The sequence below is a fragment of the Equus przewalskii genome, chromosome 1 (assembly GCF_037783145.1).
Source record: "Equus przewalskii isolate Varuska chromosome 1, EquPr2, whole genome shotgun sequence".
NCBI classification, from domain to species: Eukaryota; Metazoa; Chordata; class Mammalia; order Perissodactyla; family Equidae; genus Equus; species Equus przewalskii.
This window is the reverse complement of record NC_091831.1, coordinates 161080697-161098627: the sequence shown is the minus strand read 5'-3', so window position 1 is coordinate 161098627 and position 17931 is coordinate 161080697. Positions and strand designations below refer to the sequence as shown.

The window sequence follows — 17931 nt, the reverse complement described above, 5'->3', positions numbered from 1 at the left end:
CTGGGCGCAGACCTACACCACTCATCAAGCCATGCTGTGGCAGCAACCCACATACAAAAAATAGAGGAAGGGGCCAGCCCTGTGGCCGAGTGGTTAAGTTCGCATGCTCCCCTTCAGTGGCCTGGCTTCATAGGTTCAGATCCTGCGTGCAGACCTAGCACCACTCATCAAGCCATGCTGATGCAGGGTCCCACATAGCAGAACTAGAAGGACTTACAACTAGAATATACAACTAGGTACTGAGGGGCTTTGGGGAGAGGAAGAAAAAAAAAGACTGGCAACATATGTTAGCTTAGGGCCAATCTTTAAAAAAAAAAGAAAAGAAAGAAAACGAAAGAGGAAGATGGGCACAGACATTAGCTCAGGGCCACTCTTCCTCAAGCAAAAAGAGGAAGATTGGCAACAGGTGTTAGCTCAGGGCTAATCTTCTTTACCAAAATAAAACGGAGTTCTCAACCTGGAATTGCCCTCAAAATTTGGTGTGACTTTTTTCTTCTGGTTCTCAAAGGCCTGTGTGGTCTAGAAAACATTAAGAACCACTAGCCCAGAGAACCTGAGGGAGAAGCCCAGAATCCTTCCTCATCCTCCTCCACTCCCTCCAGCCTTGCTCACCTTCCACCTGCCCCAGCTCAGAGAATGCAGCAGACCCTGCCGTGAGCACTCACTCCCCACCACTGTGGATGTGGGTCTGTGACAGACACAGGGAAGCCACAGAGGGCAGGAGAGGGGAGAGGCTGTCCTTAGCCATGTTGCCCTGGCTCCACCCTTACCAGGAGTTTCCAGACTTGAGGATAAATCTGCGTTTATTTCAGGAGAAAAATGTTTGAAGAACAAATGACAGAGAGAAGGAGCCAGGATCGTTCAGGGGCTCGAGTCTCTACTCTTTTCCCTTACAATTCCTCCAAAGCACCAGCCCCATGAACCTCTTCAGCCCCACAGCCCCACACCGAGAACCCACATGTTGGCTGGATCACAGCAGCCAAATCAACAACAGTCAGGCACACAAGAATACTGGGGGTTCTTCCTCAAGCCTGGCATGAGCAAGCCCCCAAATTGCTAGTCCAGCTTTAGACTCTGTCCCCAGGCCTAATGATCTCCTAGCCCACCCACCCACCCTCAGGCTCCTAAGCCCAGACCCGCAGCTTCACGGCCCCCCAAGGGTCAGAGCCGAGGGGAGAAGCCAGCCACCACGATGCTCTCGCCAGTGATATAACTTGCGTCTGGAGAGCACAGGAAGGACACGAGTCCTGCACAGTCCTCAGGCTGCCCAATCCTGGAGGGGAGAAGGACAGAACACAGCATCAGTGATCTCAGACTCTGGCTCTGCTGCTCCAGTGGTACTGGGCTCCACGGAGGGACAGAGTGTACTCAGGAGGGCTACTTGCACCCTCTAAGGCTTTGTGGAGCCCCGTCTTCAGCACAGGGAAGGGCCAGTAGACAAGGAAGGGGCTGCTCTTGAGGAGGACACAGCTGCCCCTCCCCAACCACACCCAGACCATGGAAACTCCAAACTCTACTTGCCTCTTCACCCAGTGGTACTCCTTGAGTTTCTTCCAGATAGCCTCGTTCTCATATAACTGGGCAAAGGAAAGAGATGAAGGAGTCAGTGCTGCTAAACAAGATGGGAGGGCCCCAGGGGTCACCTGGTGGAGCGCCCACGGCAGGTTAACCCTCCTCAGGGTTGATGGACTGGTCACGGCTGAGTTCAAAGGACAGTGAGGACCTCAACTGTAAAGATGCTGATCTGAGACTAGTCACCTGTTTATCCCTTAGTCATTGGGGAGGTTCCACTGAGCCAGGCTAGGAAACAAGGGACACACTCCAGTCCTCACCAGTTTGCTAAAGTCAGTCTTGATTATTCCTGGAACCAGGCAGTTCACCTGGATGTTCTTGGGGGCCAGCTCCAGCGAGAGCGTCTTGGTAAGGCCCAGCAGGGCCGTCTTACTGACGTTGTAGACACCCAGCTCCTGGGAGGGGAATCAAGACAGTGATTAGGATGTGGATGAGTGGAGGAAAGTGTCAGGTGGATTTCTTACCTGCAGAGGATTACACCTGGCCTAAGCCCAGAGCTCAGATCACTCTCCCCAGCCTGGTCTAAGGACAGAAGCTGGATCTGAGAGACTCAGCAGTCACATGGGCAGGAGCTCAGACCAGGGCAGCAAGAGTAAGGAGGGGGTCTTCCCTGGGCACAGTCCCTGTGGGGCCCTGGGAAACCACTCACCCTATCCCAACCAGGAGCACACGAGCAAGTACTCACCACAAGTGGCATATAAGCGGCAAGGGAGGAGACCAGGATGACAGCACCCCTCCTAAGAGGAACCAGACAGACACAAGAAGAGAGAGAAAACCAATAACTTACCCATGACTGAGGTGTTATAATTATTAAAAAGATATAAAATTTTTATTATTATAGTCACTGAATAGTACAATCCTCACAACAGTGATACAGGTCCTAATATTAGTCCCATTTGACAGCTGAGGAAACTGAGGCCCAAAGAGGTTAGTAACATAGACAATAAGTGGCAGAGCTGGAGTTCCAACCCTATCTCTTGGACCCAATGTCCATACTCAGAACCATTATACTCTTCCGCCTCTTCCTGGGGAAGAGATGGGCAGAAAGCCAGGGGCTTGGGAAAGGGGGCAGAGTGAGCTTGGTGAAGAGGCGCCCAGGGCTGATGGTGAATGCCTAGCAGAGGGAGGCCTCTGAGAAGCAGATGGGGCAGGTAGAGATGAGAAAGGAGTCAGGAACTTTTCCTCCTGTCCAAGACAGTCTCCAGCCAGATCTTAAAGCGTGTGTCTGCAAGGAGGAGCCTCAGGAGCAGCTGAGTCCCATAGGAGGTGGTGGCCCAAGTCCCTGACATGAGAGCCCTGGGGACATGTGTGGAGTGCAGTCAGATATGCAGGATCTGGAACAGAGGTAGGGTCCCTGGAGACCGAAAAGCAGGGAAAGAAGAGAGGCCTGGGATGGAGAAATGGGGCAAACCCTGTGACAGGTCATAGACTGGTAAAAAGGCATTGGCGAGCTGTGAGAGAACCAGAGTAGATTTGGGCGAGAACAGCCAGCCCACAAGGTTAAGGAGCTAAAGCACAGCCTCTTCCCAAAGCTGGTGATGTCAGGGCCAAAGAGAGCGTGCCAGAGCCCCTGGCACATCACCCTCGTCCTGAAACCGCTAGAATTAGCAGCTGTAGCTGCACAAAGGATGCGGTAGGAGAGAGGGAGGGGGATGTGGAGATCTCAGGGGGACCTCTTCTGTCCTCCCCCTCTCCCTGCTGTGGCCCTGGGTTCTCCAGACTCCACTCTTGTGCCTCAGTCTCCCTGGAGTCCTCCCGTCCCGCCCCCCACCCTGTAGTCGTACCCCCTCTTCTCCATGTGGGGCAGCAGCTGGCTCAGCAGCAGGACAGGGGACTTCAGATTCACATCCACGATCTGAAATTAAAGCAGGGGCGTGGTGGAGGGCGGAGAAGGACACGGGCGGTCAGACTCTAGAGCAGGATAATTTGCACAGCAAACCCAGATTTGTGCAGATCTGAGAGATTAATCCCCCTTCTGATCAGGACAAGAAGTGTTCCCAGCTTGCTAATGGTTTAATAGACAGGCAGGCTAAGTGACAGGCCTGTGAGCAGAGCCCTGAAAGTGTGACTTGTTCAGGCCTGGGATGAAAGAAGGAAACGGTCAGGCCTTTGAAAGAAATGGTACTACATTCTGGTTGTGCAGATAGAAGCTACACGCAGGGACCACTGGAAGAATATTGAAGGCAGAACAGACGGAGGGAAAGCAGATGCTGGGAGCAAGGGAGATTTCTGGAAGAGTCATCTTCATCTCTCCGTGTTTTTATTTGACTATGCTCTTGGTTTGTCCCAACAGAATTTAAGGCATACTCACAATGCAGTAGCATAAAACAAGCCAAATAGGTATTTTGTGTGAAGAAAGGGAGAATACAGAAAATAAGTGTAGAAAAATCAGAAAAAGCAAGAGCGAGGTTGGTGCCCACAGTTCACAGCACGTGGTAAGAACTGAGCATTATTCTGTTGTTCGTTCACAAAAAGGCATGCCGAGAGGGCCTACATGCACGCAGTTTATTGCAGACATGGCTCTGAGTTTCCCTGCAGCCAACACAGAAAGAGAGACACCAGAAAATTGCCATTCTGGGAGTCAGGCGCCCACACTGACCCTGCCTGCAACTGAAACCGGAGTGTGGCCTTAGGGTCCCTGACTCTCTAACCGGGACCTCTGTCCGGCAGATCTGGGGACAGGGGAGAAGTAAGAGAGGAATTTGCAAGAAAAGATGCAGAGAGTGAGCTGGGGGGTAGGACAGAGTGCCAGCTGGGACTAAAGTGACACAGGGATCCCTCCTGTGAGGCGCTGTCTTCAGTGAGGTCAGCCGTGTGCTGTGTCTTTAAGGAATGAGGCTACATATCTGTCACTGGCCAAGCCTGTCCACTGTTTTTCCCACTGCTTCATCCCACACCCACTCATCTCCTTGGATGTGGGCAGGGAAATGCTTCAACTGAGTGCTGGGAGGCCCATTTGATGACAGGTGACCAGTGTTGAGGATGACCCCCAGGACTGCAAGAAGTGGCTCCGATGCCTGAAGGGGTGACATCATGAGGTCCCCAATAAGAAGGAATTGAGGGTTAGACTAAGGGCTTTCTGGTCACTCTCTGCACAAAACAGAGCCCCACCAGCGCACTGGATGTCGGCCCTAAGCTCCATGTGTGACAGGCCAGGCCATGGTTGAGACGAGGCCCCTCCTAGACTCAGGAGCCAAACGTGTGCCAAGGAAAAGGTAAGAGTCCCTCCCTTGCTGAAGCAAACCGCCCTATCAGAAAAGAAGGAAGAGTAGCTCTGTGTGCCATGAAGTCCTGAGGACAGACCGGTGGGTCTGAGGAGGTGCTGCTGGAGAGTCCTTGGAGAAGCGATGGAGGAGAGGTGGTTGGGGTGGTAGAGGACAGATTTCCCAACCAGCTGGAGAGAAGGGGCATCTGCCTGAGGGAGGTGCTCAAACTGGCCCAAGAGGAAGATGAGCGAGCAGCAGCTCCTCTTACAGGACACCTACTGAAAATTACATCCAGGTAAAAGCAGAGTAACTGGTAAATTCTAAACTTGTTTTGTGACCATTTCACCTCCAAGGTGGTGGCAGGTGTGATCAGGGGCAATTTATGTCCTGTGGTGCAGAATTGCTTGGGGGTTAGCAAGCAAGTCCTTGGAGAAGAGGAGAGCAGCAGAGAAAGTAAGGGGGGCCATGGGCAAGCGGCCCAGGTGCGGGAGGGAAGATTTCAAACAGTTCTGATGAAAAGAGTCATGATCCCGTGAACTGAGACACTAAAAGGGAAAATGACTCAGGAGGGTGAGGAGACTGTCAGCGGTGAAACCCTAGCTACCTAGTCACAGATGCTCCTTCGGAGGCATTAAGGAGGCTGAAGAGCCTGTGGAGGCTGCTGGCAGTGGCTGCAAGGAGCTCCAATTTCAGGTCACCTCTGAGGATGGAGGGAAGGGCACCCGGCCAAGAGCAGATACACAGAGAGGCCGGCCTGAGAATGCTGACGGCAGAGCGGCAGAGCGCAGAGAGCTGGGGAGGGCAGGAGGAGACGCCCTGGCTCAGCACTTGGGGCCAAGGGGGATGCTAACCATGGCAGGAAGAATGTGACTCCGTCCCAGTCCATCTTGTCTGCCAGAGGGACCAGGGAACAGAACACAGGAGCAAATAAGAGTCGAAGGAGAATAACAAAGCCTGAGACGGACCCGAAGGCATTTTGTAAGGTGTCTCCTGGACCCTTGTGGACCAGGATCGTTAAGTGGACTGTAGTGGGTTGGAAGTGGGTCCAAGCCCATGGAAAGCTGATGGATGGGTCCATCCTCTCTCTGACAGGTACAGAGAGGAGCCCTAGTCCAGGAAAGGTGGAGAATCTCAGCAGCAGGTACAGGTCACCCAAGAGGAGCACAGCCACCAGTATATGTCCCCACAAAGGATGTAAAGAATATAACCCGTTGACAGAGAGCAGAGACCTTACTGTTCTTGACTCTTACCAAGAGCAGAGACTTCCTCCCACAGCTCTCTCCCCAGAGCCTGGAAGAGTGCCTGGCACACGGAAAGCCCTCAGTAAATATTTGCTGAATGAATAAATGCAAAAGAGACGGGCAGGAAAAAGAAAGCAGAAAGAGTATAGGAACCAGCTTTAAAAACACACAAACCAGGAAGCAGCTTCACAGCACATTCCAGGGACGAGCGGCCAGTGCCTGTTTTCACAGTAATGTCAGGAGGGGAGAGGAAAGTCTCGGGGTGGGGGTGGGAAGCACTTCGGACCTCTCAGCCTGGTCTGAGAACGGCCTCTTACCTTGTCCCACACCTGCTCACTGGTCCCCAGAGTGCTCCCCACCAGGGGGTTGACCCCTGCCACGCACACCAGGAAGTCAATGCCCCCACAATGCTGCAGGGCCTGGGAGGAAGGGTGACACGAAGAGTGGGGGTGAGTGTGGAGATGACTTGAGGAGGCCTCAGGGTGCTGAGGCGTTGAGGCAAAGCTCGCTAACTATGTACTATCTCAACCAGGAGTGGTCACAAGGCTTCTTGGTGATAGTAAGTGCCCTGGATAGGCCCAGGGGTGGGCTCTCCGGTGCTGAGGACCTCAGGGGAGGACGGTCTTCTCCAGGAAGCCCTCTGGGGGCTTGGGATGGGGAAATCCCTTTAGACCCCTCCTCAATCATAGAGGTACCAGGGTGTGGGGTGTAGGTGGAGGGGAGGGTCCTCTCATGAACAGGCCACTTTCCAGTGTGAACAGCAAGCTCTGCTCAGTTAGGCTGTGAGCAATCATGGTCTCAGGACATGCTTTAGGGCCTCTGAGACTCCATCCTGGTCCCTGACTCTCTAAGGGCCGAGCAGGGAGGGAAAGCATCTTTGTGTGGCCCCTCACCGTGGCCACCAGCCGCTCCCGGTCCTCGGCCTTCCCCACGTGGCACACGGTGCCCATCACACTCAGCCCCTCCTCCTGTAGTGCTGCCACTGCCTGGTCCACGTTCTGCTGCTTCCGGCTGCTGACCACCACGTGGGCCCCGTCCTGGGCCAGACGCCGGGCGATGGCGAAGCCAATCCTGTGGGCAGAGATGGAGGGAACAAGACAGCCTTAGCCCCTCGCCATCATTCTCCTCCTACTCAGCCCTGGAAATCAACAAGTCTGTGTCCTACTCTATAACCCAGAGGTCCTTCTGTGGAAGTGAGTTTCCCTGTGAGGGGACAAGACCCATAGGGCAATCAGGACACTTACCCATTAGTGGACCCCGTAACCACGGCTACCCGATTGGCCAGGATGCCCTTTTGGTCTATACCCCTGCTGATCTTCTGCACAGAGAGCCCAGCAGGGTGACGAAGCTGGCCCCGTTGGACCCAGGCCGCTGCTTGAAGCCTGGTGGCCATGGCCTGGTCTGCTTCTTGCTGAACTTGGCCCTGGAGAAAGAATCAACTTCAGTTATCACTGGCCATCAGTGAGTGTGATGGTCGTCTACTCCCAGCTCCTCTAGACAGACAAAGCCAGCCGCAGAGAGGAGGAGAGAGTCGGGCCAGTCAGGGTGAATTTCAAACGGGTGAGCCCTCAGGTCAGGAAAACTCTCCATGAAAATTCTCTATGAAACAGACGAATTAGAATGTGAGACCCAACATTCACGAGACAGGATGATTTTCTCATTCATTCTATAAGCAAGCACTGGGAACTTGCAATGTGTCAGGCACTGGACAGCAGACTCCAGGTCATCCTGGTGAATGATGCCCCCTGACCTCACTCATGGAGCTTGTCCGTGGAGTGAGGAGGCCAGACACCAAGCAAAGAATTACACCAGTTATTAATTTTAATGAACTGCTTCTAGTTGAAAAAGTAGAAATCAACAGAAACTTTCATTCACTGCTGGGGGAAGTTTAAGCATGACCACTTGGGAAAGCCATGTGGCCCTATCCTGGGAATTTGAACATACAGGCCTCTGACTGCAGTTTCATACCCGCAAGAGGGCAGTCACGTGTGCAAACAAGAGCCTGTGCACAAGCATTCACAACATAATTCTTTGTAACAACCTCAAATTGGAAATGAGCTCAAATGTCCATTAATGGTAGAATGGATAAACAAATCGTGTTGCACTTATAGAATGGAATACTATGCAGTCGTGAAAATTAATGAACTGAAACTACACGGAACATAAATGAATCTTAAAAAGACATCATTGAGGAAAAGAAGCCAGGCACAAAAAAATATGTTATTATGTGATTCCACGTATACAAGTTTCAAAAACAGGCAAAATAACTCTATGTTGTTTAAGAACACAAACAGGTGATAAAACCACACAGAAAAGCAAAGCAGTGGTTATCACAAAAGCCAGGAGATAAGCCTGGGGTAAGAGCAGGGTGATGATTGGGGAGGGGGAAACCAAGGGGCTCTGGGCTGCTGGTGCTGTTCTATTTTATGGCTGAGTGATGGCTACATGGTGTCCACTAAGATGTGTATGTCTTGTGTGTGTGTGTGTGTGCGTGTATACTTTTTAGGTATGTGTTATATTTTACAATAAAAATGTTTTAAAAGTAAAGTTTACCTGCTCATGGTAAATTTTAACATTCAAGCAGTTCAAAACTAGTCCAAAAACTAAATCTCCCAGTTTAACTTAATTAACTAAATTCTCCCACTGGGGGTGGCCTCTAGTTTGCCTCTCTCAGAGGCAAATTCCAGTGTCTCGAATACTTCCTCTGAGATGTTCTGCATAAGGAGCTTTGTTTTAAACAAGCTTTCCATGTATAAACACTCAGTTCACAAAGGCTTTCCTGGGAGTCCCCTGCCAGGTACAGAGGAAGCAGAGGGTCCGTGGGCTCCTTGAGGGCGGCCCCACTTGCTCCCTCCCTGGGGTCCCAGAGCCCCACGGGGCTTGAGACAAGGGGTGCACAGCTCCGTCTGCTTAGTTGGGGAGAATCATCACCAGGGAAGCTGCAGATAAATAGGACCGGGAAGGTGGAGGAGGGTCTGACAGGGAAGCAGCAAGAGAGGTGTTCTAGCCAAGGGGGACAGATTGAGAGGAGAAGGGGACAGGGGTGAACGTCCAGGCTCTTTGGCAGACAGCAGGAGTGCCGAGAACGGAGGGCTCATGACGGAGAAAGCAGACTGTGGTGTACGGCCATGCCACCCTGAATGAGTGCCATCTCTTCCGATCTTGGAAGCAAAGCGGGGTCAGGCCTGGTTGGTACTAGACAGGAGAAAGCAGACTGTGGCTCCGGGAGCCTGCATACTGTCTCCACCAGGTTGTGCTGAAGTAGAGCTATCTGAAGGGAGGCTGTGAGGAGCCTGGACAAGCCTCAGGAAGGGAGGGGGTAGTATGTGCCACTGTAGATACGTGCAGGTGTGAAGGTGAGGTGAGGACCGGCATGGGACACTCAGATGTGAAGACATATCCCCATGAACTGAAAATACATAGAGATGCTTGTCTAGGGGGCCGTCTTTCACTCAAACCCCAAATTTCCCAGCTCCACATCAATGTGAACCCAGAGGCTCCTGCCTCTCCCAGTGCTAGACACCTACTTGCTTGCTCGGGAGGGAGCCCTGCTGGTCCTTGAATCTGGGAATCTGATCAGCTTCCTGCAGAGGGAGGTGGGGAAGGAATGGTTGGAGCAAGCGGTTATCGCGGACAGTCAGGGACTTGCGTGTACTTTTCATGCAGGACAGTGCCAGGGAGCTGAAGAGAGGAGGCTCTGGTAGCTCTGGGCCGAGGGGCAAACAGACATGCCCTTTCAGGACATTCTAGTGTAGGCTGACTGTCCGCAGACCCTTATCAATTCCATACCTGCTCTGGCCACTCTATCACTGAGGGACTCCTGGTTACTAAGCAACCTCTGCCAGTACCTACTGCACTCCCCTCGTTCCTTAGCAACCCTTGCATAACCCAGTTCCCTTGAGTTAGGGGTCGGTATCTCTAAATGATAAGTGAACGGGTGCTGCTCAGGAATTGTGGAGAAATTTCAGACTAAATATCAGTCTGTATCCGTGTCATAATGAAGGTGACTATATGCTCTGCTTTGGCAGGGACCGCCTTGGTTTCCAATGTTTGTCCCTTCTGATACCATATTTTCAAAATGACCCCTTGCAGGTCCTAGACCTCCTCGCTTTTTTATCCTAGCTGCTTTCACTCTGCTGGCTAGCTCACATGCGCCGTCTCCTTTCTGCAAGGTCATGTCTACAGCCTTTCAATTTGAGGGGATTGGGGGTTTCAGCTTCAGATTGTTCTACCTTTCCTAAATGGGACACCAGATTCTAAACACTGTTTTGACCCCTGGGGGACTACCCCCCCGACTCCCTTATCCCCCCACCCCGGGGCTGCCAGCACAGATTAACCCCATCAAGTGTGAGGGGAATCCGTCTCCTTGGCTGGGAGGGCAGCAGGAAAAAGAGGACTTGCATTTTGTCAGGAGAGGGCACCCTCTGCTGGAAGACTGGAGTTGTAGCATCTCAGAGAAGCTGTTCCTATCTCAGCAAGTCTGTGGCTGTCCCCACTCTGGCCTAGAGTAGTTCTTACCAAGCCCTGCGGGTCTAAACTAGCCTTGAGGTGGTCTGCAGGAACGCTGCCCACCTTGTAAGGAAAAGCAGCTCTGGTCTGTTGCAGGTGAAATGTGAAGAGCCCGGTCAGCCCCCATCTCTCTCCCCTGGGTCCCCTTCCCATTCAAGGTCCCTCTTTCCTGGGGCCTGAGACTGGGTGGCTTCCAAGGGCCCAGGCTCTCACTCTCTCCCTTAATTCTCACTTTACTCCAAAGCAGTAGACCCCAGCAGGTCCTGGGAGCTTAGAGTAGCCTCTGAGCCTGGCACTGCCCAGTCCGGGACCCTTCCCATGCTGATCAATTCAGACACCCAAATATGGAAGAGAGGAAGCCAAATGGACATAACCTCAACCTAATCCCATCCTGGAGGTGAATGCCCTTATCGTAGGGTCCAAGGAGAGAAGAGAAGGGAAAAGGAAAGAAAACAAAGATTCAGGCAGAGATTGAGAGATGTGGAAGAGTTAGAAACACTGAAGATCAGGAAAGAGAGACTAGGGAGATGTCAACAGAAGCTGCGTGATCTTGGGCAAGCCAGTTCCCCTCTCTGACTCCGTCTGGACCTTGGTAGCATGAGAAACTGAGTTGGGTGGTCCTAAGGGCTCTGATAGCCCCAAGAGCTTTGTCATGAGAATCAGAGAAGAAATAAAGATTGAGCTGAAGACAGAGCCAGAGAGACAGAAGCATCAGCACAAAAAGTCAAGAGGAGTGAAAAGGTGGGCAGTTCTGGTGTCATGAACCCCAAACTGCACAGCCTCGCCTTGGGCGACACCATCTGTCCCTGCCCTGGGCTGAGGTGGGGCCAGCTCAGCCTTACCTGGCTGTGCTCCTCTCTTTCCTGAGTGCGGGTCAGGAGCTCTTCCATGGGCGGTCTGAAGCCGGGTGTGAGGATGTGAACGGGCAGCAGGCTGCTTTCAGGCACAGCTGATCCTATCTGAAACACTCAAGGATTCCTGGCATTTAAAGTCTTAGAATTGAAAAAGGAGGTGGTGAGAAAAGGCCTCCCCACAGCTGGGGAGGAGGCTTGGGGAGGGTGGGAGCATTGGGGACAGGGCAGGACTTGTTGTCAGAGTAATATGTGGCAGAATGCTGCACGTACCACTTACCAGGCACCCAGACCTGTCAGGCCAGCTGTCCGCGGACCCTCACACAACAGAAACAGACAGACCCATGGGTCCAATCAGGCTCCAGACCCCACATTGCGGAAGTGGGGTGGGCGGGACAGGCAGCCTACAGGCTCAGCTGGCGGGGGAGCAAAGCTGCAGAGACATTCTTACCAGCACCAAAAAGAGACCACAGGCTTCCGTTGCCAAAGCCAGTGAATGAGCCTCTCCCTGCTGGATCAGGCCCCTCTAGAGCTTCAGGTGTGCTTCTGTGTCCAGATGTCCATCCATCACCCAGGCTATCACCTGGGCCCAAAAGTTTGATGAGCACCTACTCCATTCCAGGCACTGTGTTGAGTACTGCAAACAGCGAAATAATGAAGGCACAGTCCTTACCTCGATAAGGTCACAGTCTAATGGAGAGATCAAATAAATCTCGTGCAGAATGCTACCCCTCAAAGTGGTAGGAGGCTTGAGGCTCGGGTAACATCCAAGGAGAGCACAGGAAAAGCCACGTAGAGATGCCCATGGGATATTTCAGAGGAGGTACCTTGGCAGTTGGATAAATCATTCTGGCATGCAGGAGAGCAAGTTAGAGACCAGAAAAATGTTTTGCAAACTATTGGTCTTAGCTAGAAGAAACCTCATAAAACAGATGAGACACCACAAGAAAGTCAATAAAGTGAAGAGAGGAGGACCAAAACTGGACCCGTGGTAGCCAGCCTCTAAGAGGGTCCCGTGATCCCTGTGGGCTGAGTAGTCCCCTCCCTCATCATACCAGGGTTCACAGAAGTAATGGCACGTCACTTCTGAGATTAAGATATACAAAACTGAGTGCTCCGTCTTGGGCCCTGGCTGTCTCTCTCTCTCTAGGATCACCCCAGCTGCCAGGTTGTGAGCATCCCTATGGCGAGACCCATGTGGCGAGGAACTGAGGCCTGCCCACAACCATATGAGTGAGCATGGAAGCAAAAATCTCGGCCTCAGTTAAGTCTGGAGACGGCTGCAGCCCCAGCTGACGGCTTAACCCCGACCTCACGAGGCATCTCGAACCAGAACCCTCCAGCTACACTGCTCGCATGCCTGACTCTCAGAAAGTGTGAGATCATAAATTTTCAAGTTGCTAAGTGTTAGGGTAACTTGTTATGCAACAAAAAATAATTAATACAGCAACCTTGGAGAAAACTAGCTCATTGATGAGATAGAGCAGAAAATCCTAAAATATAAGATTTTTAAAAATAACGTAGCCACAATTGAAAGAGTATTGTATTGATACATGAACAAATAAATCAAAGGAACAGAAAGGAAGGTTCAGAAATAGATACAAACACATCTGAAAATTTAATGTATGATAAAGGTGGCATTTCGAATGAGTGAGAAAAAAGATAGATTCATCAATAAATGATGTTGAGACAACTGGGTAGATCTCTGGGGGAAAAGAAACTAAATTAGATCTATGCCTTTCACCAAAATAAATTTCAGATGGATCAAAGATTTACATGAAAAAAATGAAACCATAAAAACTACAATAATTCTTTTTACTTCTGCACGGAAAAAAAAACCTGCCTAAGCAAAGTCAAAAGAAAAGTACAATTTATATAAAGTTCTAGAATAGACAAAGCTAATATATACATAGTGATAGAAGTCAGATCAATGGTTGTCTGAGTATAGGGGCACGAGGGAATTTTCTAGGGTAAGGGAAATGTTCTATATCTCTATTGGGGTAGTAGATACACAGATATGTACATTTGTCAAAATTCCAAGGACTGTACACTGAAATTGTGTGCATTGTACTCTCTCTACTGTGTACTTCAATAGAGTTCATTTTACAAAGGAAAAAAAAAAGGGCAAAGTGAGGCGAACACCAGTAGGTCTGATGTTTTGAAAAAAGCAAGATTTCTCCATGCAGATGGATAGCCCCAGATCCTGACCCACACCCAACCGCTTTCTTCTCCAGTAGTGATCCTTTCCCAGCCTCTCCTAGGCGTGGATGATTCAAAGCTGATTTCCTACAGAATGAGAGACTATCTTCACAGAATTGAGATCTCCATGAAGCGCAGCATCACTTTGTTTTGGTCTCTATGCCAGGTTGAAGCATCCTCCACTCTTTGTTTCTGGGATGGTGCTATAGACTGAACGTTTGTTTTTCCCCAAAAAAATTCATCTGTTGAAACCTAATCCCCAAGTTGATGGTGTTTGGAGGTGGGGCCTCTGGGAGGTGCTTAGGTCATGAGAGTCTCTTCATGAGTGAGATTAATACCCTTACAAAAGAGAGACCCCTAGCCCCTTCTACCATCTGAGGATGGAGAGAGAAGGAGCTGTCTGTGAACCAGAAGATGGACCCTCACCAGATACCAAATTTACTGACACCTTGATCTTGGACTTCCCAGCCTCCAGAAAGTTGAGAAATGAATGTTTTTTGTTTAAGCTACCCAGTCGATGGTACTTTTGCTATAGCAGCCCTAGCTGGGTAAGACAGACGGGTTAGTCAGTTGGGTTAGTAGTTGGTTGATTAGTTGTTTGGAAGGTTGGTTGGTTCACAAATTGGGGAGATGAAAAAAGCAAGAAAGATTTCTCTATGAGCAAAATCTGAAAGAGGTTTTGTACCTTTGAGGAAAGGTTTGTACATTTGAGGAAGATATTGACCATGGTGAAATTTCCTAGGACAAAAGTGGGGAAAAGAAGAAATGGGGAAAGTGGCATATGTACACTCCCCTGAAGGGGAAGAAAAGATGGTGGAGAAGAAAGTTCTGGCAATGACCTGTTATCACCTCAAGGAAACCGCCTTCATGCCATGGCCTTTGGTAGCCATGGGGTAATGTTGAAAGACAGGGACCTGGCTAGAGCCCAGAAGCACAGGAAATTTTATCAGCCTCTCGGTTGCCACAGGAGAGTTATGCAAGCCTAGCTCCAAAGCCTTCCCCTTGTGGAAGGCCTATAGATGTTTAAAAACAAAAGCAAACTCTCCCAGGGTAAGGTTTTACAACCTCCCTCCAATTCATTCCCTGCTCATCCTCTTCATCAAAACATCTCACAACCTCAACAAGCCTCAGAGGCATTTATCAAGAGAAGGGTCAGCTTGCCAGCATGACTTTGTCCCCAGTACCCTCGTTTCAGAGCTTCTTAGCTCACCCTCTGTGAGCTGTAGCTCACAAAGGTGTCACACAGCGCCCTCCAGTACCATCAGCAAGCTGCCCATGGATCTGGGTTCTGTTCCACATCTTGCCTCCTTAGGGTCCTCCTCCTATCCCCTTTATGGGGTTGACAGACTTAGCAAATCAAAAAAACAGGAAGCCCAGTTAACTTTGAATTTCAGAGAATCATCAATCAATTTTTCAGTACAAGTATGTCCCAAATATTGCATGGGACATACTTAGGTTAAAAAACTTATTCCTGGTTTATGTGAAATTCAAACTTACCTGGGCATCCTGTATTTTATCTAGCAAGCAGATCCCTTTACCCTAGTGATAATGATTCTCCAGAGAACAGTGACAACTGTCAGCTTATTAACTGATCTGAAAAAAAATCAAAATTCTGCAAATTTTACACATCACTCAGGTGAAAGACGAAGACAAACTATTATTTATAAAATATATTTAAATAACACCAGTAATACCTGGACATATGCTCTCCTTGTAACCACTAAAAAGAAAAAAAAAAGATAAAGCAAAAGTTCTCCACTATGAAGCCACTAAATTCCTGTATCCTTCCCAAAAGCAACCAGTTAACAATGTTCTTCTAGACTTTTTCCATGCATTTGCATAAATATATGTAAATAGAGAATACTTAGGTTTGCTTTGTGTGCTTGTGTGTATCCTATTGTAAACACTGTTCCATTGTTCTGTAACTTGTTACATGACAATACAAATAGATCTACTTCATTGTTTTTAAATGCTGCATAATATTCCACAGAATAAAGGTCACCCTAGCTTAGCAGGTTGCAGTGTGGTCTGAGAACACTTGGGGGACCCTTTCAGGGGCTCTATGAGGTCAACATTATTTTCATAATAATAGTAAGACATTATTTGCCTTTTGCATCCTCACTGGTTCACAAATGTACTTTGGAACATTTGGAACACAGTGTACTGTGGAGCTTTCCAGAGGCTCCACAGCAGGAGACGATGTCATTGTTCTGACAGCTGATGAAGCGCATAATTGTATTTCACCTCTAAAGCGTGTGTAAATCCGCCCCTTCTCTCCCTCTCCATTGTCCTCTCCCATCTACACTGTCGCTGTAGTGGCCCCCTGGCTGACCTCCATTCCACTCCCAAACCCCCCTCAACCATTCTCCCACCACCCTGTAGCTGGAATTAACTTTTTAAATGCAAATCTCCTCTGCTTAAAACTCTCCAATGGCTTTCCATTGCCCTTAGAATCAAAGCTTGAATTCTTTCCCCGTCTTGCAAAGCCCTGTGGGATCTGGCCCCCAAGTCCCTCTCAGACTGCCTCATCCGTTCTCCCCTTGACCCACATGCTCCAGCCCTCTGGCTTCTTTGCTCCAGGCTGCCCTCACAGCGTTTGCGTTTGCTGTTCCCTGAAAGCTCTTCCCACAAATATTTCACGGCTACTCAATGTCCCCTCCTCCTAGAGTCTTTCCCTGACCACTTGGTACAAGATAGACCCTCAGGAGCATGCTCTCCCACCATCCTCTTTCATTTTCTTCGTAGCACTAATTTCTGCCTAATATTTCCCTCTTGTTTCTTTGGTTATTACCTCCCCTGTTAGAATGTAAGCTCCATAAGCTAATAATAATAAGTAACACTTATGCAGCTCTTATTCTGTGCCAGGCACTGTCCTAAGCACTTTTACACATGTAAACTCATTTAATCCTCACCATGATCAAAAAAGTTGCACCAGGAGCATCATGTTTCAAAGGATAAAGCTCAGAAACAGTGAGGCAGAGTAACTTACCTAGTGTCACACAGCTTGCAAGCAGTGAAGCTGGGATGCAAGCTTCAGATGCAGGCATCTGACTGTGGAGAGTGTGCTCTTCCTCCTCCTGCTTTATACCTGGCAGAGAGGGGACACTTATAAATATTTATAGAATAAACAAATAGATGTTGCATAACTGGCTTAGAGATAGCCTGCCTCTGAGTCAGGCTGGTCAGACTGCAAACCCATGCTCTCCAGACTATGGGCATTGGAGGATTGTGAGGTTCAAACAAGAAATTTATTGAAACTTGCCCTCTTCTCTATAGATGCTCACAGTCTGGTGGGAAATGCATCTGTAAATAATAACTATAACACAAGATAGGAAAATTTAAGTGCCACAAGTGAGGGGGACACAAAGTGCCATGGGGGAGCCAGCCCTGACAGCCTAGTAGTTAAAATTCGGGGTTCTCACCACTTCAGCAGCTCGGGGTCAGTTCCCGGGCATGGGACCACAGCACTTGGCTGTCAGTGGCCATGCTGTGGCAGTGGCTCACGTAGAAGAACTAGAAGGACTTACGACTAGAATGTACAACTATGTACCACAGCTTCAGGGAGGGGAAAAAAAGAGAGAGGAGGAGGATTGGAAACAGGTGTTAGCTCGGGGTGAATCCTTTCCAGAAAACAAAACAAAACAAAACAAAAGTGCCGTGGGAGTTCTGGTCAGGGACTGATAACTTTTAACTGGGAGGTCAAGGAAGGATTGATGGAGAAAGTGGCATTTGTACAGGGTTTTGAAGAATGTGGACAGGCAGAGATGAGAAGGAGAGCGTAACTGAGACGATCAGTTGTCCCCTAACACCTGTTCCCTCTTCTCCCTCAGAACTCGTAACCCACAACTTTAGCTGTGCAAGTGACCACCCAGAATAAAGGTTACTTTTCCCAGCCTCCTTCGCAAACAGGCATGCCCATATGACCAAATTCTGGATAAAAGGATATAGCAGAAGTGGGATATGCAACTCCCAGAAAGTATTCTTAAATGCAAGGAGCAGCAACCCTCCCCCCGCCCACCACCACCGCTTCTGTTCTCCCTCCTGTTAGCTGGAATGTAAACTTAATGACTGGAGTTGGCACAGCTATCTCTGACCTCAAGAGGAAGCCACATGTTGAGAATGCTGGACTACGATGCTGAAGCAGTCTGGGTCCTTGACGATCATGAAGACACCGTATGAGGCCCACTGCAATTGTGTGTAAGCCGCTGTTACGTTAGTGTCTTAGCTTGGGGTTGCTAGAAGCAGATCCCGAGACAGGCCATCATTTGCAAGAGATTTATTATACAAACGCTCCCAGGAGAAACCAGTAAGGTAACGTGGAAGGCAACACAGAGCAGGGGAAGTGGACACGGA

At 49.7% G+C, this 17931-nt stretch overlaps 1 protein-coding gene across 8 annotated transcripts; it reads right to left on the bottom strand.

Annotated features, from left to right (window-relative positions):
• Positions 1-785: 785 nt before the first annotated feature.
• DHRS2 (dehydrogenase/reductase 2) lies at positions 786-17527 on the bottom strand. 8 transcript variants are annotated; one of them, XM_070626709.1, is made up of 13 exons: positions 17001-17527; positions 16568-16666; positions 11831-12016; positions 11371-11495; positions 9547-9603; positions 7264-7442; positions 6913-7090; positions 6337-6438; positions 3357-3427; positions 2258-2309; positions 1833-1967; positions 1522-1577; positions 786-1273 (listed from the first exon to the last, which is right to left on the bottom strand). In XM_070626709.1, the coding sequence occupies exons 4-13, from the start codon at positions 11416-11418 to the stop codon at positions 1162-1164; spliced, it is 990 nt and encodes a 329-aa protein (XP_070482810.1). In that variant the 5' UTR covers positions 11419-11495; positions 11831-12016; positions 16568-16666; positions 17001-17527; the 3' UTR covers positions 786-1161. The 8 variants fall into 8 exon arrangements, with proteins under 8 accessions (XP_070482810.1, XP_070482808.1, XP_070482817.1 ...); XM_070626707.1 differs by having other exon boundaries at positions 11371-11487; XM_070626716.1 differs by lacking the exon at positions 17001-17527 and adding an exon at positions 15273-15298 and having other exon boundaries at positions 16568-16652.
• Between the last annotated feature and the right edge of the window lie 404 nt (positions 17528-17931).

What these genes read in the sequence shown, in the direction of transcription:
- DHRS2 (XM_070626709.1), bottom strand. Translation starts at nt 11,418, where the DNA reads ATGGAAGAGCTCCTGACCCGCACTCAGGAAAGAGAGGAGCACAGCCAG. An exon ending in GTTACGGGGTCCACTAATGG is followed by an intron (nt 7,091 to 7,263) that starts GTAAGTGTCCTG and finishes CTCTGCCCACAG; the next exon opens with GATTGGCTTCGCCATCGCCC. An exon ending in GAGTACCACTGGGTGAAGAG is followed by an intron (nt 1,274 to 1,521) that starts GCAAGTAGAGTT and finishes TCTCCCCTCCAG; the next exon opens with GATTGGGCAGCCTGAGGACT.